Source organism: Phaethon aethereus (assembly GCF_964289735.1).
Source record: "Phaethon aethereus genome assembly, chromosome: 1".
Taxonomy (NCBI): Eukaryota; Metazoa; Chordata; class Aves; order Phaethontiformes; family Phaethontidae; genus Phaethon; species Phaethon aethereus.
Window position 1 is genome coordinate 143,731,925 of NC_138575.1, and position 23,928 is coordinate 143,755,852.

Genomic DNA, 23,928 nt, shown 5'->3' on the forward strand with positions numbered 1-23,928 from the left:
TTAAGCTTTGAAGTCTTGTAAGGAAATCATCATAATGATATTTATGTTTCTGGACAGGTTTGAATAACATTCAGACAGAAACATCTCCTTGAATGTACCAAAATGCACCCAAACCTAAGCATGTTACAGTTCCTTCCCTAAGAATTACACTGCAGATATTAGTTTCCAAGATGGCTTTTCTTTGAGGCATTTTTTGTGGTTTCGAAGTTCACAGCAAGGATTATTTTCCTGGACCTTAAAGATAATTTGAGGCAAAGGGTGAGATACTAGTTTCATTTACCATTATCTCCTGTTTGTAACTTAGGGGTAAACCTTCCTTTCAGCAAACTCCATCAGTTCTGTGCACGTATTGAGTAAGCGGCACTTTTAACACTTGTTTGAAGCTGTGAGCACTTAGCCTTCGTGCCAACCACTCGCGAGTCCCCCTAAAGTTATTGGCAGCTGAGAACAGGCCAGGTCTTGCAAAACTGCCTGCTGTGCTGCCTGCCCTTCCCCGTCCTCAGAAGTGCTCTTTCTGCCTCGCAGCGGCGGTTCAGCAGGGCGCTGCCAGCACACGCTGAGGGCTGTGTAAGCAACCCCAGCAGTTCAGCCCACCGCTCTCGTAGCCAGCCACAGGCCATGGCGATGCGATGGTGGTAATGGAGGGCAGCTAATGACCAACCGTGCAGACAAGATAACAGAGCTACTAGGCTCTGATTTTTTTTTTTCTTTTTTTTTGATATGCAATAGACGTGAAACACCCTTTCTCTTTTTTATTTTTAGTTATTAATAAAAACACATGTATCCATGGAAAATTCATTTCTAAAGAGTCAAGGTATCTCAAAAATTCACCAGAATTTATGTGACCAACTACGACCTGCTTCATAAGGGGAAACCATGACGTTTACCAGGGCAAACAATGGTAAGAAAAGATGTTTGCTGAGGGATTTTCCTGGCTTTTAAGTGTTGTGCTTAAGAAAATGTAAACATATCTCTCTCTTCACCTCCCCAAAACTCATTGACAATCTAAGGGCAGCTAATATAGGTTTAGATCTATTGGTGTTTCAAGGTCTTTTACCCTACTTTTACAGGATGTGGAGGTTTAGGAGTATATACAATATGTAATATAGTATATTTATTATGCATTCATCACATTGCAGTATCTATTAATGAGCTGGCAGTCAGTAGATATGTTCTAGCATATATATTTTACTTCAGGGGAACATCTGTAAGCTGCCTCTTGCACCTTGAGCAACTAAGACATGTACTGAGATATTCTTAGGGTCTTCTAGGAAGATAACAAAGTTAAGCCCAGTTAAGCCAACCTTGATTTTGCAGGTGGTCCCACAGCTGAAGGAGTGCTTTCCAGAAGCTGTGTGTAGCACTGGGTGCAGTGGATGCAATAGTCAAGGCATTGCCATCATAACCAGCGTGCCTCCACACCAACCACCTCCACGCTCCTGTCCTGCTCATTTGAGGAGCCTTAACAGGAGTGTCCTACAGCCATGTACAAGGGGTGCCTCAGGAGATTTGCAAGCATCCAAACACTCATGCTGCTGGAAACACCTGCTGGCATCAGTGCAAATCTCAATAAAGGAATTCACAGAGAGTACTGTGTGAATAAAAACCCAATATTACTGGTTTTAGAAAACCCAACAACTTTTGTAAATATTCAGGAGCACCATCTGCTGGCAATGTTTGGTAGCTGTTTGCATCTATACTGAGTCCTAAAACTTTAACAATCATAGTTTAAAGTTTATTGTAAAGTTTACAAATATTTTTGTAATATTACCTTTTTACTTTTAATTTCAGGAGCTGCCTAAACATTTGGCCAATTTTATGCTTGTTTCCAAGAACCTGTGTAACAAATCCTGCAAAACCCAATTTTTTACTGATACTGGCTGATGACCTTGGTATTGAAGATGTGGGTTGCTATGACAATGATACAATAGGGTAAGAATGTATTCTACGAAATAATTTATCCCTTCCTGGTGAATTTCAGTGGAAAAAACACTGATGACACTTAGTATTAGAAAATTCATTATTAATAGATTCGTTTATCTAGATATACTTCTTTTCAAACCACGTACAAAATAAATGTTCTACAGTAATTCCTACTGGAGTCATAGTGATACAGGCATGCTTGAGCAACTTTCTTGGGCTTCTAATTTTCAGCATATACAGTCAGAACTTTGCAAATGTGTCCATGCACTGTATTTGTCAGACATGTGTATAATTTATAAGTTTCCACAACCCTAGGGTTGAAATATCAAGGACTGAGATTAGGATTTAATATCAGCCAACAACTCTAATAGGCTTAGTATGAAATGATGGCTTAGTCTATGTGATATATTTATCTCTAGTGCAGTTATCAATCTGTATATAGCTTGATTGATAGAATGATTTTTTTATATATATATATATATATGGTGTTTAACCTATTATGGTCTTGGAAATTGTATTGTACTGTATCTATTAATGCAATACTTTTCACTACGCTGCATGAGCTTTTGATATACAATAGATGTGAAACACCCTTTCTCTTTTTTATTTTTAGTTATTAATAAAAACACATGTATCCATGGAAAATTCATTTCTAAAGAGTCAAGGTATCTCAAAAAATACATAACACAGAGCTTTCCTAGTTGAGTTGTAAATAAACAGAGGGTTTTGTAAATTTGATGGTGATGTCCTTGACAGAACTAGGAGGAGCAGGATACCACGAACTTCTGTGCAACACATTTTTATCAGAGATGGGATTTTTCTCTTTAGGACCCCTAACATTGATAGCCTGGCAAAGGACGGAGTGAGACTTACTCAGCACATTGCTGCAGCTGCTGTCTGTACTCCAAGTAGAGCAGCTTTCCTGACTGGCAGATACCCCATCAGATCAGGTTGAGCCTCTCCCTAACGGTTCACTGCAGTTTGTCTAGCCATTGTTGCTATTAAAAATCCCCTTAAATAAACCGTTTTAAAGACTAGTTAATCTGAGGATTTGGGGCCTCAGTGAAATGGGCAAAAATAAAGATGACTAGATTTGGTGATTGATTTCTATGGGAAAATCCCCACATAAAGCACATTTAATGTGGCTAATGACAACACAGAAATGGGTGAAAATCCAAACAACACAAAGCATCCAGAGGTAGAAACATGAAGAAGAAAATTGGATAAACATTGTATGTTATGTTCAGTGTTAGTATGATTATATCAAGTAAAGTGTAATATTTTGAATATCCTGGCAAACTTCTTTCATAGAGAAATGAGGCAGACTGAGGAATAGTTCTCAACAATTCTGTTTTAAAATAGATTTACTTCAGCCATGTAAATTCACGACAGAAAACTTCAGACACTGCATATGGCAGTAATAACCAGTATAGCTCCTTTGATGTGATTCTGACTTGCTTAGGAGAAATGTAGTCATGAACTGTACATTTTAGAAGTGTGTACTCCTGACTTGTAAGCCTTTTGCTCTATATGAAACTTCTTTTATTTTTTCTTTTTTTCCTTTCCTTTCCTTTTTTTAACATGATATATCTTAACACCATTTGTCAGCACCCCAGCATGGCTGACACATCTGCATTGGACTAGCAGACAATGACATGGGACTTGGAGGAGAAATTGTCCTGGGGGTCAGTCAGAATATCCCAGGGCATACTAAATGGCTTATGCTAAGGCAACTGGCTCCCATTCCTTAAAAAGAACAACCTGAGAAGACTAAAAATCTGAAATCTGGCTTGTTTTATTTTAAAGACTGGTATTCCTCTCTAGGCATGGCATCCAGCACTCCATGGCAGGTCCTCTTTTGGAATGGGCGTTCTGATGGCCTCTCAAAAAATGAAACTACTTTCACCAGAATACTGCACCAGCAAGGTTATTTTACAGCACTTGTAGGTACGAGACATAGGAACTTGCTGCCTTTCATTGCTTGTTATTCAAATGAGGTTGCTTCTGTAAATATTTTTCTTTGCCAAAATGGATAGGATCAGTTACAGTTTCTTGTATGCATAACTTTCAAAATCAGCAGGGTTTTTAGAATGCCATCCACAAGCCCAAGTGTTAGCACAGCATATCTGATAAATCCAAAATGAGGATGTATGGAATACATAGATGTACACTGCAAACAGATGTAAATGCAAAGGAAAGAATCTTGTTTGCCCAGTACAGATTGTTTCAGGAAGAACCGAGAGATACTCACTGATCTATTAGGGAAGAAAAATGTTGTCTGCCAGCTGGTACCCAGACACCACAGTGGTCTTAATTATACCTGGTGGATAGATTTTCTGTTATTTATGCAGCCTCCTTATTATCACAGTGAAGACTCTAAAAGTGCCTTCATTTTCTGTAAAAACAACTCTGAAAAAAAGCTGAGAGAGTCCCATTGACTTCAGGGGGGGTTGGATCAGAATATATTTTCCAGAAAGAAAATCCTATTAACTCTTCGCTAATTTTGCCTGAAGAGTGATTAAAGGATGAAGATAAAATCTTTCAAACACCTCTCTTTTTTAAACTCTTTTTGATGTAGTCAAAGGTGTCATGTGCTTAACTGTAATTAGTGTGATTTTCACACGTCTGCTTGGCTCCAGCACACTGAGGTGTCATTTCATTCCTAAGTTGAAGTCTTAGTGAAGTACTGACTTCACATAAGCCTGTGCAAAGGGGTGACCTTTCCCTAGCTCACTGCAGTCTGGTATAGCTTGTACTGTAAACTACATTCACATACATGAGCACAGATCTGGCTAGTACTTCTCAGAAGTTATTTGTCTAGCTAAGAGCCCCTAAGCCCATGGTTATAGCCTGTCTGTCCTTCAACGTCAGGATAATTACACTGCTTTGTAATATGACTTCATTAAGGTTCATTATCAGTGTATGACCTATTCTGATATGTCCAATTGTACTGGATAATTAGAAAGGACTATTTTTGCTACTCATTTTAGGATTAATATAGACACACAGAGCCAATATGTACCTCTTCTTCCTGAAATTTGTTCATGGACTGTGAAGGTCAGATAGAGCTTGCGTGTAAATTAGTTCATATTTTTGCACATAGCTGTTTCTTTTGGCACAAGGGTTTCTCTGGTTTGTCTCCATGAGGCTATCCATTAATGAATGGCTACGTTATCATGTGAAAAATAAGCATCAACTATTGCAACCCTATTTGTTCTTACTCAGGGAGGCGTCTGAGCTGGACCATTGCCCTACATGGAATTTTAAGAGATAGGTGAGGAAAACCAGCTGTTCTAGGCACATACAGTGCCAATGTATGATTGCTCCCTGAGCCTGTCCCCACTCCATACCAGCTCCTCCCTTGGCTGCACTATAACTGAGATGTGCCACCAACCTATTAGAAATACAGGCAGACATGCCCAAGAGTAATGATGTTGGATTTAAGATCTTTGTTTTATATTTTCAGGGAAGTGGCATATGGATGTGAACTGCAAATCCCTCCATGATCACTGCCACCATCCTTTAAATCATGGCTTTTATTATTTTTACGGCATGCCTTTTACCCTTTTGAATGAGTGTCAAGGCACAGATGATCCTGAACTGGCCAAGTCTTTGCAAGATGCATATTGGTTTTACACACAGATGACCATCCTTGCAGTGCTTACTCTTTTGATTGGAAAACTTACCAATTTATTATCAGTAAAATGGAAAATAATCGTATGTCTGGCCATCTGTGGTCCCCTGTATTTCATCTCCTGGTTCTCCAGCTATGGTTTCACCAAGTACTGGAACTGTATCCTGATGAGAAACCATGATATCACCAAACAACCAATGAATCTAGAAAAAACTACTTCTAATATGTTGAAGGAGGCAGTTTCATTCATTGAAAGGTAACCAGCAGAAATTGTATTGCGTTTTAAGGATTTTAAAAAATAATGCAATTGCTGTGTCATACACCATGAGGTTAGGCAGCTGGCATACTGAACTACCTGTCCTGATGCTGGCCAGTAATTTGTTGTTTTCTGGCATCCCCCTACCTGTCAGCATCCAACTGCTGTCCTTTGTCTTACACATAGGTTGTCAGATCCTCAGGAAAAAGAAGATTATTTTTTTGGTGTTTATGTTTTGTTCACTTAATATAAAGGGGGTCCTGGCCAAGGACTGGGCCTTCTGCCAGTAGGAACAAAAAAATTATCTTAGCCTGATGAATGACTGTCATAGAAAGTGTCATATGAAGTTAATATTTTACAAACAGGAGGGTCATAATGAGTTTTGTTTTCCAAAGGTGTCCATTTACAGTACTATCAGTAACCTCAACTGGAATTGGACAAACCACTAAGTCTTTAAAAGTATTCATGTGTCAAGTCTGGGCATGTCTTTGAATAAGATTATAATATTTCTGTCAGGATTTAAGTGTTGGTTGGTTGTTTTTTAAGGGAAATTGGGGGTAAAATAAATCCCTTCTGTAAAACTTTGAGCATAGACAATCTCAGGTTCCTAGGATATCCTGCCTGGCCTGATGTTGAAAGGATGCAGTTCCCTGTGGGTGCAGTGTCACATCTGCCTCTTCCATGAGAATATCTCAGATGCTCAGTGACATCCATAAGTTTAAGCAAGCAAGTCCTATTACCCTTGCCTCTGAGAGTGTGTCAGTCTTTTGGCTATGAACTTTCCTAGTTATTTATTTAATGTTCTACATCTGTTCAGTTTGGAACCAAAACCAGAAAGGGCCCATTACTATTTCGGTCTTAATACAGACCATCTTTGATGGGTGTTTTAATCCTCTCTGTCTCCCAAAGCCTGAAAAATGCAAAGATGTCAAAATCAAAAAAATTTGGTTTAGACCACAATTATTTTTATTCAGACAGTCACTGCAATACCACTGTTATATTTTGGATTGAGTGACAGTTTGTAAAGAAATGACTATTGTTTTCCTTTATTTCAGAAACAAGCATAGACCATTTCTTCTCTTTGTTTCCCTTTTACATGTTCACACCCCTCTCATTACCACAGAGAAGTTTCAGGGAAGAAGCAGACATGGCCTATATGGAGATAATGTAGAGGAGATGGACTGGATGGTGGGTAAGTGGTCTTCTTGAAGAAAATCCTTAATTTATTTAAATGTGGAAAAGAAATTAAAGGGGTGGTCACAGAACTCCTTTTTTTGCATATGACAAAAATTAGTGAACTTGCCTTGGATACACAATTAGCTCCAGAGATTGCCATTCCATTAGCACACCTCATTTTTTTCTTCCTTAAGATGAAAGCCCAAACTTTTCTTGTGAGGATTTATTCTTTTTATTTGTTTAATTGACACTTCTCTGCTGCAGTGTTAAAATGCAGTCAAATAATCAAACGTGCTTGATGGTGTTGTTAATCAAAATGTATGGTTTCTCCAGTTCTGTCTAGTCTCAGAAGATATAAGTGGTGCTGCTGCTGAATATTACATTATATGGTGGTTATTTTGTGTACTTTTTTGTTTTTATCAAAGAATAAACCTTGGAGCAGAAACCAGAACTCCATCCTAGCCAAAAGGCTAAGCTAAAAATCTATGGAGATTCACTTAATGAATTGTATGAAGTCAGAATATTGTGAGGATTCATTTAGGTGTAAATCTAGGCCCTGAGTGCCAATTAGGTTTAGAAACTGGCACTCAGGGCCTAGATTTAGACCTAAGCCTTACTTAGTAGCTCCTTTCTGCTTCAATGGGAGGGAGGGAGATAGCTCCTGTTTGTATTTAGTCAAAATCGAAGACCCTATTTTCACCTTCTGCCCAGGCCAAGATTCAATGCCTGAACCTTTTCTTCTTCCAATAACCATGTTAACAATAATTGTGTTTTGAGGGGAGCCCTATTGCTTCTGATAAATAGGCTGAGAACCTCTGCCAGTTGAACCAGAGGACTCTGCCATGATCCTCTTCCAAGTTTTTGGCACGCATCGCCTTCAGGTACAGGCTATGCAAGCACAGCTGGATAGCAAAGAAGTCAAATGGTGTAAGGGTTGGACAGCTAAGTGAGAGATTTGGGGTCTAATTCAGAACCAATATGCCTAGACTCAATCTAAACTCTTTTTGGAGGAAGGTGTCTGTTTTTAGGTAAGGCCAATAAGTAGTTTGACCAAGGAGACACAGGAAGTCTGTAAAGGAGAAGTGATTGAGCAAATGAGCCCATCACTGGCTTATGGTTTTTCCTTGAGTACTTCAGCTTTTGCTGCTGCTTCTGTAGCTGTGAAAGCTGTTCTTGGGGAGTATATTTGATGCAGTAGGTGTTGAAGACAAGCAATTAAAGATAAATCATATTCTGTATAAACTTTTGATGCTATCAGTACTAAAAACATTCCTTATGAAGCTAGGTTTGAATTACATTCTGTGGAGTTTTCCCACTGGCATCAGAAGATTTTGGTTGATAGTATGCAGCTTGATCTCAGAGTCCCTGTTCAGTTCCTGGTGAGACACGGCAGATTTCTGTGGTTAGGAATCTAGGCAGCACTATTATTTAAGCTCTTCAAGATGCTTGAGGCTACAGAAAGGAGGCAATCCTTGACTTTACGGCATAAAGCTGACAGAGTATTCTGAGTAGCTTGAATAAAAGGATCATTCATTTAAATTGTTTTCCAATTGGTTTTATTTTTTATTTTTCTGTTTTTATAGACACCACAAACAAATTTTGGGCACATTCAGCAGCTTTCTGTTGGGTTCTTATTATTTCTGTAATGCAGGATTACTCTTTGTATTTCTTGTGGTAACTCCTAATAGAACTCATTCGGGTAGACGGAAAGACTTGATCTTCACTGAATTTTGAGTCAAGACCTAAAAAAATCTGACTGCATCTCAGGACATAATTATGATGTTTTACTTTGTTTACAGGCAGGCTTCTGTATGTTATTGACAAAGAAGGCTTGAAGAATACCATATTCATTTATTTTGCATCTGATCATGGAGGATCCTTAGAAGCTCACAGAGGAAATGCTCAGTTGAGTGGATGGAATGGGATCTATAAAGGTAAAATTTTGTTAATGTGTACATGCATAAGACTTCCTTTTAAAAAGAAAAAGAGTAAGAGAATAAAATACATCCAGGTAGACTATATTTACTAAGCTATATGCTGGGATGATAATCTTTTATTGTAGGGCTGTAGCAAATGCAGAGCGTCGGTTATTCATCTTTCAGCCCCCCAGTAAGGATCACTTTCACCAAAGCTACTCCTGACAACTCTATTGTCTAACCTATTCTTAAAGACCTTCAGTGATTCCCCAGATAATCCAGTTTTCATTTATCTATGCTGGAGGTTTTTTCCTGGTACATACCTTAGATTTCCTTGCTGCAGTTTAAGCAACACACCTTGCCCTATTCACCAGTCTGCAGAGAAGAGATTCTTCCTTTCTTCCTTGCAACAGCCTGTTGTTGCAAGGTCATCATGTATTTCAATGCTGTTATGTTCCCGCTTGTTCATCCATTCTACAGACTCCAGTACATTTGTACCCCCTTCTAGTTCCATGTTGTCTTTAAATATTATAAGCATACTATCTAATCCATAACCCAAAGCGCTACTTGAAAATGTTGTAGTACCACAGAATCACCAAATATCTCAAGTGGGAAGGGACCCATAAGGATCATCAAGTCCAACTCCCTGCTCTTTGCAGGACCACCTAAAACTAAACCATAGGACTAAAAGCATTGTCCAGATGCTTCCTGAACTCTGACAGGTTTGGTGCTGTGACCATTTCTCTGGGGAGCCTGTTCCAGTGACCCACCGCCCCTTTTCCTAATGTCCCGTCTGAACTTTCCCTGATACAGATCCAGAACATGCTGTTTGAAGTCCCACTTGAAACATCCTCCTGTTTTTCACAGTAGACGATTATCTATGTCAAAGCGGGCAGATATCATGATGAGTATTTTGTTGATATAGTTTTCCAGTTTCTCATCTATCATATAGATGTTTCATCTAGTCTCTCTTTCTATGACTGGCTTGCAACACAGTGTCCAAAGCTCTATGGAAATGAAGATCTTGCCTGCTCCCTCCAGACATCCAAACCTCAAAAAGCCACTATGACAGCTTGGGCAGCTTGGCACTTATTGTATAATGAAGCTTGAAAACCACTCCCATTTCGTATTTCCCTAGAGAAGAACACTCAGGTGCCTTGGCCTTGGTCTTGGTCAGCACCAAAATGCACATTGTCTAGTAGTAAGTTACTTGATGAGCCACAGAAGCAATACAGCTGGGATGTCATCCAGGAAGAGTTTTAAATGCTAAATTAGTCTTCAGTTCTGTATATGAAGTTTCCATACCAGTAACAGATGCAAAAAGGCCAATGAGCTCACTTGAATAGCTCAGAACCTAACTAGCTGAGGGAATTCATTTCTACTAGCCTAATCCAAGTATATTAGTAACACAAGAGTCCGGAGAGGAAAGAATCTCGTTAGGTCAAGCAGGGACAAAATTAGAAAGGCTAAAGCCCAGCTAGAGCTTAGTCTGGCCACAGTCGTAAAGGATAATAAAAAATGTTTTACAAATATATTAACAACAAAAAGAGAGGCAAGGAGAATCTCCATCCCCTACTGGATATGGCAGGGAACATTGTCTCCAAGGATGAGGACAAGGCTGAGGTACTTAATGTCTTCTTTGCCTCAGTCTTTAATAGCCAGTCCAGGTATCCACAGGGTATTCAGCCCCCTGAGCTGGAAGATAGGGATGGTGAGCACAATGTACTCCTCATAATCCAGGAGGAAGCACTCAAGGATATGCTAAACCACCTGGACACCCACAAGTCTATGGGGCCTGATGGGATCCACCCAAGAGTACTGAGAGAGCTGGCGGAGGAGCTTGCCAAGCCACTCTCCATCATTTATCAGCAGTCCTGGTTAACAGGGGAGGTCCCAGAAGACTGGAGGCTTGCCAACGTGATGCCCGTCTACAAGAAAGGCTGGAAGGAGGATCCTGGGAACTACAGGCCTGTCAGCCTGACCTCTGTACCGGGGAAGATTATGGAGCGATTGGTCTTGAGAGTGCTCACAGGGCACCTGCAGGACAACCAAGGGATCAGGCCCAGCCAGCATGGGTTCATGAAAGGCAGGTCCTGCTTGACCAACCTGATCTCCTTCTATGACCAGGTGACCCGGCTAGTGGATGAGGGACAGACTGTGGACATTGTCTCCTTGGACTTTAGTAAAGCCTTTGACAGCGTCTCCCACAGCATTCTCCTGGAGAAACTGGCGGCTCGTGACTTAGACAGGTTTACTCTTCGCTGGGTGAGGAACTGGCTGGATGGCTGAGGCCAGAGAGTTGTGGTGAATGGCATTAAATCTGGCTGGCGGCCAGTCACAAGTGGTGTTCCCCAGGGCTCGGTTCTGGGGCCGGTCTTGTTCAATATCTTTATTGATGATCTGGATGAGGGAATCGAGTGCTCCCTCAGTAAGTTTGCAGATGACACCAAGTTGGGTGGGAGTGTTGATCTGCTGGAGGGTAGGAGGGCTCTGCAGAGGGATCTGGATGGGCTGGATCAATGGGCAGAGGTCAACTGTAGGAGGTTTAATAAGGCCAAGTGCAGGGTCCTGCACTTGGGCCACAACAACCCCATGCAACCCTACAGGCTTGGGGAGGAGTGGCTAGAGAGCAGCCCGGCGGAAAGGGACCTGGGGGTGCTGGTTGACAGCCGGCTGAACATGAGCCGGCAGTGTGCCCAGGTGGCCAAGAAGGCCAACAGCGTCCTGGCCTGTATCAGGAATAGTGTGGCCAGCAGGAGTAGGGAAGTGATTGTGCCCCTGTACTCGGCACTGGTGAGGCCGCACCTTGAATACTGTGTTCAGTTTTGGGCCCCTCACTACAAGCAGGATGTTGAGGTGCTGGAGCATGTCCAGAGAAGGGCAACGAAGCTGGTGAGGGGTCTGGAGCACAAGTCTTATGAGGAGCGGTTGAGGGAACTGGGGTTGTTTAGTCTGGAGAAGAGGAGGCTGAGGGGAGACCTTATCGCTCTCTACAACTACCTGAAAGGGAGTTGTGGCGACAAGGGTGTTGGTCTCTTCTCCCAAGTAACTAGCGATAGGACAAGAGGAAATGGCCTCAAGTTGCGCCAGGGGAGGTTTAGATTGGATATTAGGAAAAATTTCTTCACTGAGAGAGTGGTCAGGCATTGGAACAGGCTGCCCAGGGAGGTGGTGGAGTCGCCATCTCTGGAAGTGTTCAAAAAACGTGTGGATGTGGCGTTTCAGGACATGGTTTAGGGGACATGGTGGCGCTGGATTAATGGTTGGACTTGATGATCTTGAAGGTCCTTTCCAACCTAGTGATTCTGTGATTCTGTGAAGGTGAATGCAATTAGACAGATTTCAGTATAAGAAGACGATGATGAAATCATGGCTGCTTAGAGAGGAGACAAGAGGAGATATAATATCACTTTAGATATTAAAAACAGAAAGGCATTCCCATTTATCTCCGCATAGAGCAGAACAGGTGACATCCCACTGAGACTAACCAGCAACAACACCAAAAAGATTAAAAAATTTAGTTTAATTCATAAGTATCTGTAGAACTCACTGCTGCTATTGCTAACAGGATATTAAAAACAAGAAGATAGATAACCCACACATATGAATAATGAGAATAGCCGCTAATGAATAACAAAGCATGAGATACCATTATTTTACACAGCACAAAGACTGTTGCACAAGCAGCTGGAATTGCCCTGTTTATAATCCATCATGCCACCCTGTCAGCCTTTAAAACCAAGCTCTGGGAACCTTGCCTCTCAGCTGTAACTATGAGCACACCTCCTCCATAGCAAAGTCTGGCATTACTTAGCAAAGCCAGAGGTTAGTATAAACTACCATTCAGACACTGTGCTAAGGAGCTAGCTTCAAGTCTTGTTTGCCAATTTTCCTACAATGCTTTCCAGCAATGACTTGTCATTCATGCCCTTGATAGGAGGAGTAACAGAACAAAGGTCATATAGGTACCTGAGCTTCAACATTTTGCAATTTTTGTTTTCTAACTGGACCCTCAACTTGGATTTCTGGCTTTAAATGACATTGTTTCATTAATATGCCCATCCTTGACGTCTATAATTCACATCTGTAATTAGTTAACAGTTCTCATTTCAAAACTATGAAAATTTTGACTTGTAAGAGCCAATGCGTGGAAGAGAGAATTTAGAAGAAGACTAGAGGAATGCAAGAGAAACCATGACACAAGTTAAGAAAGATTCTTTGGAACACCTCAAGATAACTTCAACAGAAATGTATGTGGAAAGTCTTCATCACTGCAGAGTATTCAGAGCAATTCCCTATTTACTGCACAGGTTCTGCACTCTTACATTTGGGAACACCTCAGAGCATCCCTGGGACTGTAAAATCCTGGAGGGCAATCAAACGTTATTCTAATTCCCCTCACTGTTCTCCAGGACTGAAAGAATTTCATAATGTTCCTGCTGCCTCTGATTGTGAACTGACAACTAAGCCTGCCCTGTATTAATCCCCCTTCTTCAGGCACCAAGTGGGGCTGCAACATCTGTTCCATTGACACCAAGTCATATTTTGCTTTTTATTAATAATAGACTTTATTCTTGTCTATGTTATTAGTGTGGAGATTATTCTCAGACATGACATTCAATCAAAATTATGGATCAGAATGTCTCCTCAGGCATCAGAGGGTGGAATTGTTCCTCTTCAGCCAAAAAACTTGCTTAGTAATGAGTTGCTGTACATGCCACCCAAGAAAGCAGTGTAAAATAAAGAGACTAATAATGCTTATTTTTGAAGAACGGAATTTGCACTGTAGTCGTTCTATTGTTCTCCAGGATTCAGTGTGTTTTCATTAAAGTTAATTGAATATCCCTAAAGTCTTAAAACCTTTTCTTATACATGCATATAATAAATATCTTCCATTCTTTTACATTTTTTTTCTCCCTTCTAACAGGTGGAAAAGGAATGGGAGGCTGGGAAGGAGGGATCTGTGTCCCAGGAATAGTAAGATGGTCAGGAGTGCTGCCTGCAGGGACAGTTATCAATGAACTGACAAGCCTTATGGACATTTTCCCAACAGTGGTTCACCTGGCTGGAGGGGCAATGCCTCAGGACAGGTACAAAGATGACTTCAGAAACTGTATTTGCTCCCTTCTCTAGATTTAGATAGAAGCTATTTATATATGTCATCCTAACAGCCACAGGTTAAATCCTGTTCGTTTCTTAACCGGGCTTCCCAGTTTCTAGCTTTCCCCTTCTTGACTGCTTATATGGAAAAGGCAAAGGAAAATAGTATGCTGTATCAAGGGTCATTTAGCTAACAGTTTTCTAATCACTAAAAGGCAACCTGGTTGATTTGGGACACTGGGATAACTGTAAAGAACACAACAATAAAAAAAAAACAAAAACAAAACCCCAAAGAAACCCAAAAAAAAGCCTCTTTTAATCTTATTTTTTATGAAAAATCCACAGATATTCAAAAAGCTCGTTGGTCGCATTAGAGTACTAGGACAGGCCCTTTCCAAGACTAGGAAGTCTGGGTCTTCACGAGTAGGGAGGGTGGAGCAAATGGCACATGGCCTACCTTTGTCTGACAATACCGAAGTAGCTTCCTCGATAGTAAACAATTTGTAGCATCTATGTTTGACACCTCTAAAGGACACGAGCAAGTGTGGGTGGCTAAGCCATTTGAGCAAAAAGCATAGAAGTACTGGTAGTGTGTAACTAAACCAACTGTTAGTCAATTCAGTAAGTGAGGGGTTTTTTTGGTTGGTTTTTGGTTTGGGATTTTTTTTTTAATGAAGCCTCAAGCTGACAGAGCTGTCAGTGACTTCCATTTCAGGCAGCAAAATTAAAAGCTGTGAACCATGTCTTTACTATGGTTATCACTTACTCCCAGGAAAATTACAGTAATGTTGACTTACCTCTGCAGGCAGGATGTGTGAACTAGCTGTAATTGCAAAAGCTGCTAGTAACTGCTAATCACTAGTCTCCACCCATCCACACAATTAAAAATCTCAGGGCTCATTAGCTAAACTGTAGCTTGGTTTAGAAATGACACTCGAAATCCTAATGCTGCATACATGGAGAGTGAGTACTGCTCACGCTCCAGCTGCAGGCTGAAAATCTTAAGCAGTCTGTTCCTCTCCATCAGGGTAATTGACGGGCGCACCTTGCTGCCTTTGCTGCGCGGGACAGTTCAGCACCCCGGGCACAAGTTCATGTTTCACTACGGCGGTGCGTTTCTGCATGCAGCGCGGTGGCACCAAAAGGACAGTGAGTATAAGCATCCCTCTCCTGCATATCGGAGATGATGTAATGACCTGTCGCTTCCAATAGAGTATCACGTAAAAACATACCTATGTGTATCTGGAGTAAATTTAATGCCTCCAAGTCCCAGTTCTTCTGCAAGGTGCAGAAAGGTTCCGCTGTTAGCTGTCCTGCCTTGCCTGACATGAAGGGTTTCACTTCCTGGGTAGCACAGCTTCAAGAATCTCCCTGTTGTTGCAGTGTCTCCATAGCTTTTGCTCCAAAAGCATTCAGGATCAGCTTTAGTCTAAGACTGAAGAAAAAGGAACCGCACACATCAGGTCTTTACCTTAAGCAGTAGTTCGTTTTCAATAGCCCGGTATTATTTGTTTCGTGTTTTCAGCTGTGGCATTAGACAAGCTGACTGCAGCTGTAATGCTTTCCTGAGCTTTCAACAAGCACCCAGTCTTATCTGATATCACCCTCTGTTAAAGTGTAAAAGAGAACAGGCCAATGACGGGTAGCTCTGTCCTTACTCCTGCTCAGAATGGAGAAGGGCATTTGTGCAACCAAACACAGGTGCCTGGATCTGAGCTTCTTGTTTTGTAGTCGCTGAAGAGATGCAGATGTTTACACCTCCTTCTGATTAGCACATCTGGGCTGGATCAGTCATGCCTGTTTCTCCTCACTGACTAAATAGGGAGCTGAGACCGACCATATCAGATGTAAAAACCACCCTCATATTAAAGTTAGTTGAGATGAATTGCACCTTCTGTGGCTGGATGATGTGACAGTAAGTGTAAATTTGACAAATTTGTGGTGATGCCATGCTCTTGCCTGCTTTTTTTTTCTTTTTTCATTCTGCACAGCTGGAGAAATGCAGAAGCTGATGAAGTAGGCTATGCCTACTCATCTTCGCATCCTTTAGAAAATTGAATGAGTCCCTTTAATTTTTGTTTTGCTTTCCGTATCTGTGAAGTGAGAGAAGAAGTACAGAGCTTTTGAGAGATTGCAATTAACTAATAGTTACAAATGTTATGGCATTCCACTGTCAGCAGCTGCTCACATTCAGCTTGTATGTTGACAAGGAGCTGGCTGTTCAAAGAGCACTTTGAGGGCTGACTGTGGGGTGAGATAACCTTAGGCAGCCCCACAGGAAACCCCTCCTATGTTACAGTGTTAACTGGGTGATCTTTCTCGTGCCCAGTTACATTTCCTTTATGATACTTTACTTTGCCCTAGACAGACAGACACACAGAGATACACATGAGTATCAGGATAATGGCTGAAACCTTTGCTGTCTGACTTGTAGGCATGAACAAATACATAGCAGAGTTGCAACACCAAGCTTTTAGTCATGCTGCCAGTTTAACCTTGAGGTCAGTGCCCTTGTCGTCATGCCACATTCTACAGAAGCACAGCTCCTGGGCAGGCAGTCACTCTGCTTGGCTGGCAGGAAACATGGAGGAAAGGGATTAAGCACTAAATGTGAGGTTGCAATGCTAGGTGCTGGGGTGGGATTGTATTTTTAGATTCTTGATCCCCAAAGATAAATCTTGGTACTTAATTCAAAGAAAAATGTGTAATCTATACAAGCCATACAGTACTTGTTGAGAAGCTAATTCCTTTGGGGTGAGATCCAGAGCAACCTGCATAGTGCTTAAGGAGCTGTATGGTAGAAAATCCGAAGTACAAGGGTGTTTCATAAATCGAGTTCTTACATGGAGTGGAGCATCTTCAAGCCCCCCAGGGAAGGGTTGTTTCGGGGTTTTTTTCCTCTCTCTTTGGAATCCTCATTCTGTTTACTCTGGAGAGAAGATGCTGATAACATCCTTGTCTAAGAACTAGGAAACGGATCACTTATAAAAAAAAAGGGGGGGTGGGGGGAAGACTGCTGCAACTACCTATCTTATGCCGTGTAGCTGAGCAGTACGGCCTTCACAGCCCTAGCGGGGCTGCTGCAGTTGGGCAGAACTGCTGCAGCGCTGGTACTTGGCGCAGCCACAAGCAGGTGGGCCTGGTCTTGGCAGCTCATGGGGCCTTGCTGCTTCCTGCTAGCCGGGGATGACCTGACACCACTGTGGCTACGAGACCAGGTGACCCCAGTGAGGGAACCACACTTAAAAGTGCTCAAGGCCAACATTTTGGCTGTCTCAAATGATTACTTATCTAAGGAGAGCAGGACTCAATTCTTTCCTCTGCTTGGGCACAATCAAAATATATCATCTCTAAGCAACATGTGTAAACCTCCACTCTGCATCTTTGCTTTTCCTGTGGAAATTGGGCCTCTGCAGTAATTATAAATCAAGATTAGTTGAACCAACCGCATAACCTAACACTTTAAGCACTCAGTTTTGGTTAGGAGTTATCTCCCTCTGTTTGCTGTCATGGTCTCTTTTTTATTATTAAGCACATTAACATGATCAAAACACAGGAAAAAAGTCCTGGAGGAGGGACTGGTGTGCGCCTTCCCGGGCGAGCGCTGTAGCGAGCAGGCCGGCCACGGAGAGGAACGCCTAGCAGGGGCACGCCGCAGGCGCGGTGCTGCGCAGCGCCCACCTCCCCAGACGCACCGCTTCCCCCGGCCTAACCCTCCCCTAGCACCGGCGGGGCAGCCATGCGGGCCTGGTTTCTGCAGCCGCCGCCAGGGGGCAGCGCGGCACCGCCAACCGCCACCGGCCCCCCGCCAGCGACCGCTTCAGGCGAGGCGGTTACAAAAAAGAAAAGAAAAGAAAAGAGAAGAAAAAAGTAAAACCGCCTTGGCGCTCCGGCGCGGTTAGCTGCTCCGCTTTTCATTTTCACGTTTCGCGGTGCCCTGTATGAAAGGCCACCCACACCCGTGGGCGTGCAGAGGGAGCGCGGCCAGGCCCGCGGAGGGCTGCGGCCCAGGGCTGCCGGGGAGGCATGGGGCAGCCTCGGGCCCAGCCGGGCTCAAGGCGGCAGGAGCCCTCGCCGGGCGCCGCCATGCGCAGTGGCTGCATTTCCAAAGCATTGTCACGGCTGGTGCCCACCTGAACCATGCTCCGAGCTCCGGACCAGAGGCCTGAGCTAACACACACGGGCAGAGCGGGGCATGGCCTGTGCCCCAGGCAGCACTGCGCTGCTGTGCGTGGAGCCCACAGCCGCCTGCACTTGGCAGAAATGCAAGAGTCACCAAGTTGAATCTCTCTCCACCCGTATCCAATACTTGGCAGACCCGGGAGTTAGAGACTGACCATGAGAGTACAGCTCTTAGAGCTGCCACTAGAGAGGTGATGGAGCAGTTCACCTGACACAGACTGCTGCCAAGCCAGTCCCACACCAGAACTGCCAGTAGCTCCAGGCTTGATCACATCTAACCCCAAGCCTATTCACCTGTTTGCATTACCTAAAGCAGAACAGCAGTCAGAAAGTCAAACCTGCAATGCCATCACTATTCATAGAAATCTCTCTTCATTTATTTGTAATGCACATTTTTTCTGGACAGGGAAAGTTTCTGGGCAGAGAAAGCTTTTTCTGACTGCAGCGACTCCTGGAGAAAATTCCTGCTAGAAGTCACGCTGCACTTCCCTAGTGAAAAGCTAAACACATACTCCATCAAGGGATGGGTTTGAAGAACCGCTCTTCAGATTGAAGGACTGCTGTTCTCCTCCCCTCTTGTTCTGCTAGGCAATGTAAGGTTTCTCTGCGTTACAGTTTTAGTTTAGATCAGAAGCATGCTTTTGAAGCATACCCCTCTTGAGCATGCCCACGCATTGTGCTTTGGTTTGCATTGTGGAATGGGCTTTGAGATCATGCCTTTAGTTTAATCTAAACTAAACTGTGAAATAGGCTCCAGGATCATACCTAACATACTCTAATAACTAAAAAATGTTGCGTAGATGGGACCAGACAAGAGTTAGTCCCCAGTAAAACACCACCAGACAAACACAGCGTGGATGTCAAACCATCAACAATGGTTCAACTCTACAGATCAGTTTCTAAGAGGCCACACTACCTGTAACATAAACACAGATACAAAATGTGGATGCAAGGTAGATTTTGTGTTCTTGTGAAGCCACACACATAGCTAGAGTGCCCGTGCATGCCTTTCTGCATTTTCCCCATTGAGACACAACTGCTCATGGCAAGGGTGTTGAAAACAATGCAACGTTCTGCACATACGAAAGGCTGGCTAGTCAAATACCACTGTGGGGCTCAACTTTCATCCAAGCCAGAAATTCTGATTCTTTGCTCCAACTACCACTACTTCTGACCAGACTTTCTACAGTCTGTTTTAACTCATTTACAGATATATCGCATCCATATTACATATTTATTGTCTGTTTACTTCTACCTGCTGGACAGGCTAAATAGGAAGCCATTGTGTCTTGATGTCACCCAGGCAGAGCCCATCAATTAAGGCCTTCACTGAAACTAGAAGAATCCTTTGTCTGTATGTTGGAGTCCTTCCCTCTACCACAACACAATAAGGCTTATTAGTGACAGTCTGTTTCTTTCTGCTTGTTAATCTGATTGATTGTTACCAGATGGGTTTGAGAGACTTTTGGATTGAAGAAGCAGGTTTCCTTTCCCTTGGACTTTATATTAATGTGTTGCCCTAAAATTCACACGTATCCTTCAAATTCTGTCAGAGCTACTTCAGTAGCAAATTGCATATCCCTCTTTGCCTCTTGGAGATGACTGAAACCCTTGCTGCTTTCATCAGCCCTGATTTCTATCACCTTTTTTTTTTGTTTGTTTTATCCTGCTGTAACCCAGCTGCCTACTCAGCTCACCAACACAGGTTAATTACAATCAGCCTCACTGTATCCTTCAGAATGAACTAACAAGGACCTGGCTCTCCCACTCTGCAACTCCAGTAATTGTTTGCAGCTGTGAAAAGTGAATGTTAAAATTTTGCAGAATCAGAACAATTCTCCTCAGACACTCTACAGTCACTTCTCTGAACTGCCCTACAGCGTATAAATTATGAGGAGTTCAGTTCAACCATTTATGAAAAGGAATGACTACTTAGTTTGGTTTTCCTGAGCAATGATCACAAATTCCTACATATAGCTAGGTAAGTCTACCTGTCCATCTTGTATTTATCTATTAAACAGTTATTTTAGAAATATCACAATAGCACTTTCACTAGAGCCAGCTAATCAGAAAAATGCATATGGCCCAGAGAGTACTTATTTAGCTCCTTCTAACAAGCATCTGTGCTACCTGACCACACACGTAAGACCCAAATCCCATGCTCAGGGAACCCCGATATGACAAAGGGTTCTTGCAATTTGGTCACGAGACAAATGCTTTTTTAGTCACAGGACAGGGAAAAGTAGAAGGACCTGAAGCACATACCAGCCAGCAGCAAAGCACACACCCAAACAGAGCTAAGGAATACATGTCTGAAGTGAGCCCCTTTCCTTCAAGTAATCCACCTTCTGCATCCTTTTTCTCACAATTTCAGAAATGCAGATATCTAAAATCTATGTTTCTAAACTTATTGTGCCAAAATATTTCAGAACCATTGAGACATCATGCCTCCACAGAAGTACAGAAGCGTAGCTTAGCAGGACATGGGAACTGTGGGGTGGAAATAAATAGATACATAACCAGCCAACCAGCAATTGGAGGTTTTAAGATAGAATATTACCTGAATCTTAATATCTGTTATTTGTTCCCCCTCACCTTTTAAGACATTTTTAAATTTTATTTATTAACCAAATATGTTCTGGCAGTAGTGGTACAACAGAGACAGAAGAATAAAGCTGCAGACTCCCACTCATCAAGAACAGCTCTTGGGGACAAGAGAAGGGACAGTTCAGCTGATCCCATTTAACCAAAAAGCAAATTCCATGTAGGGACAATGCAGTTGTCAGCTCTTTGTGCTCAATGCATTACAGAAACGTCTCTGAGTGTTGAATGTCCCCTTTCTTCTCCTCTCCCTTTTTCAGACATAGTATCTAATTGCTGCCTTCTTGCTGGGCACATACTAGCCTCCAAGTTCAGTGTAGTGCTTTATAAACACAGGGTGAGGAATAGGGGAAGGAGGAGGAGGATGGAGGAAGGAAAACATCCTGTCGAACTGCATTCAGATTTAGTCCTAGTCATTTGTCATTTCTTCATTACAAGTTACAGACCTGAGCTTATCCCGCAGTCAGTAAAGGAGCTTGATAAAGTACAAACTCTAAAGCTGCAAACTAGTTGCCTTCATCACGTTAACTTAAAAACTAAGGCTCCAGATTTTACTGTTTTTGTGGCCTGCAATTACCACCCTATTTGAAAATGTGCTGGAACATAAGCATGGAAATGAGCTGTGATCAATTTCTCTCCAGGTGCTCTTCTTTGCTGAGATGCACAGAGCCAACAGAAGAACCACCTACCAGTACTCGCACCCAGAAATCTGGGGCTGCACTCTCCTTTTTTACCCCCAAGAGGCATATAGACTTTTAAAAGGACACAAGAAAGTGGCAGAGACTCCCTCTGCACCCAAAATATTAGACCTAACCATTCACATAGCACGTGTGGCCCTGCACGTATCCAGAGCTAAGGTGTGCCCGTGAGCCACAAAAACCATTCTGAATCCCTGCCAGCTCCCAGAAGACCCTTTCCCCATACGTGACAACCATGACATAAGCGTGCCCTAGGAATGACAAAGCAGATCACTTAAAACGTGAACCAGTCTTTCAGGGCCATCCCCTGACTCCTAGTGCCATTACGCTGTTCAGATGTGCTTCTTCCGTGACAGGTGGCACCATATGGAAAGCTCATTATGCTAGTCCAGTGTTCCAACCAGAAGCCTCTGAGGCCTGTTTCGGAAGAGGAATTTGCCCATGTTTCGGGGATGGTGTAACCCATCATGACCCTCCACTGCTGTTTGATCTCTCGCAAGATCTTTCTGAGGCAAATCCTCTATCAGCGGCCACTGAGCCCCTGTTTGATACTATTACGAGGAGAATAGGAGAAGTTGTGGAAGAGCATCACAAGACGCTGACTCCAGTCGCACAGCAGCTGTCTCCTTACAATAGTATATGGAAGCCATGGCTGCAGCCATGCTGTGGCACATTCCCGTTCTGTTGGTGTGATGAAGAAAACAACAACGCAGATGGCACACTTTAAATACCAAAATCAAAGTACAATTAAGCTTAAAAAAAAGGTAATAGTTTTCACATTTGCATGACTATAGTCATACAGAGATGTGGGTCAAATTACACTGGAATAGCTATAAGGGACAATATTGATGCTTTTTATTCAACCTTTTTTCTTACCCACAGAAATTCAATAAGCGTGTAGTTTAAATAAAATTTAAAATGCTCCAAACATATACCACCGATGGATCACCTCTATAATCTATCCCTCAAGTGCATAATTCTGGATCACATACCCAAATAAATGAAAAAAAAATTCTTTCTTTACTGATTTTCAGTTCAACTAAATTATGAATGATGACAGCAAACTTTAATTGCAGCTGTTTGTACAGGTAATATGCTTGTTAAGGCAACAGGACTGAGCCCAAGAGGGGATTAGTATTCAGGCCTTATCTTTTTAATGAAAAAACATGTCCTATGTTTAAAAGCAAAATTGTACATTTAATTTGGAAACATACCAAAATATATCGGCCTCTAACAAATAAACACGTGTCAGTTTACAGCAATTTTTTGCCTGATCTGTACATTCATTTATCTATCATGCAAGAATTCCCAGGAAGAACTAAACTGACAAGTATGTTTTAAAAATTAGGTAGTTAAAGCTATCATCTCAAGTTCAGCAGTGAAGTACCTCGCTATTCTGAAATGCTAACACAACAACTCCTACTGACATACACTTTCCACGTTGTTAAGTCATCTCACTCACAAGAGCATTGAAAATCATCACCCAGCTGCCTTGACAAGATAGGTCCCAAATTTCGCCATCTGAGACCAATTCATAAGCTGCATATCCCACTTGAGTGATAATGCTCCTGATTCCATAAGAGTGCTATTACGCCCCATGAAAAACATGCTTTGTTTTGTGAAACAGCACTTGGTTTTCAGTAAAAGGTGTTAAAAAAATTCACTGCACATACTAATCACTTCAGTATACAGGTCATCTTCTCCAAGCCAAACAAGTGTCAGCACTCTGTACAGTCATTAGGGAAAGGGAAGGAATTAAAATATCTAATCCTCTCTTGTTGCCCTCAGGTTAAATAAATTCACCTCTCAATATATAATCCTAACCATGCTCTTGCAAGGTTTTTGTGTCAAATCCGATTTCTAAGTGGACTTTCCTGCATTTTCTTCTTCCAAAAAAGTAGATTATGTACCAGAGCCTCAGATTCAAACTTCAAAGCCTTTCTGAACTCTGTATATTTGCTCCCACCACACAGCTAAATGTCACCAAGATTTTAGAAGTAACAAGGGACTGCAAGAGCAGCACAGCAGGTGCTTCAGGTGACCTGTTTCCCTAAAGCTACCACCTTGCAGAACCACGTCAACACAGCTTTGTCCACGACCAAGGTTGTCTGTGTGCCATTTTTTGCCTTTTAGAAATGGGAAGAGGTAAGCAGGCCCACGGCAGCTGATAATCCCAGAACAGTAAACAGCTGTTTCTGCTCTTGACCTGCAACAGCCCGTCTCAGTCCTTCCACCGGCCTCAGGACAAAAGAGTGTGTGTGCCTGCAGCATGCACCTTTTGCCATGTTTTCAAGCAAGCTCCTGACTTACACCCCTGCTGTGGTATGTGTCACCGGTGCAATAAGTCGCTGTTATTTTACTCTGAACAGCACAGGTTGTGACCATGACGTAGCACCAAATGCAAGTCTCCAAAAAGACAACTGGGCATTTCTTCAGGTTATT

General features: G+C 42.4%; 1 protein-coding gene across 1 annotated transcript; it reads left to right on the forward strand.

Annotated features, from left to right (window-relative positions):
* Positions 1-618: 618 nt before the first annotated feature.
* LOC309416854 (arylsulfatase D-like) lies at positions 619-22,213 on the forward strand (the record flags this gene model as incomplete). Its single annotated transcript, XM_082014224.1, has 10 exons — positions 619-635; positions 1,792-1,932; positions 2,752-2,873; positions 3,748-3,870; positions 5,390-5,813; positions 6,869-7,009; positions 8,793-8,923; positions 13,833-13,995; positions 15,033-15,154; positions 21,843-22,213. 10 exons carry the CDS (start codon positions 619-621, stop codon positions 22,211-22,213), a joined length of 1,755 nt encoding a protein of 584 aa, XP_081870350.1.
* Between the last annotated feature and the right edge of the window lie 1,715 nt (positions 22,214-23,928).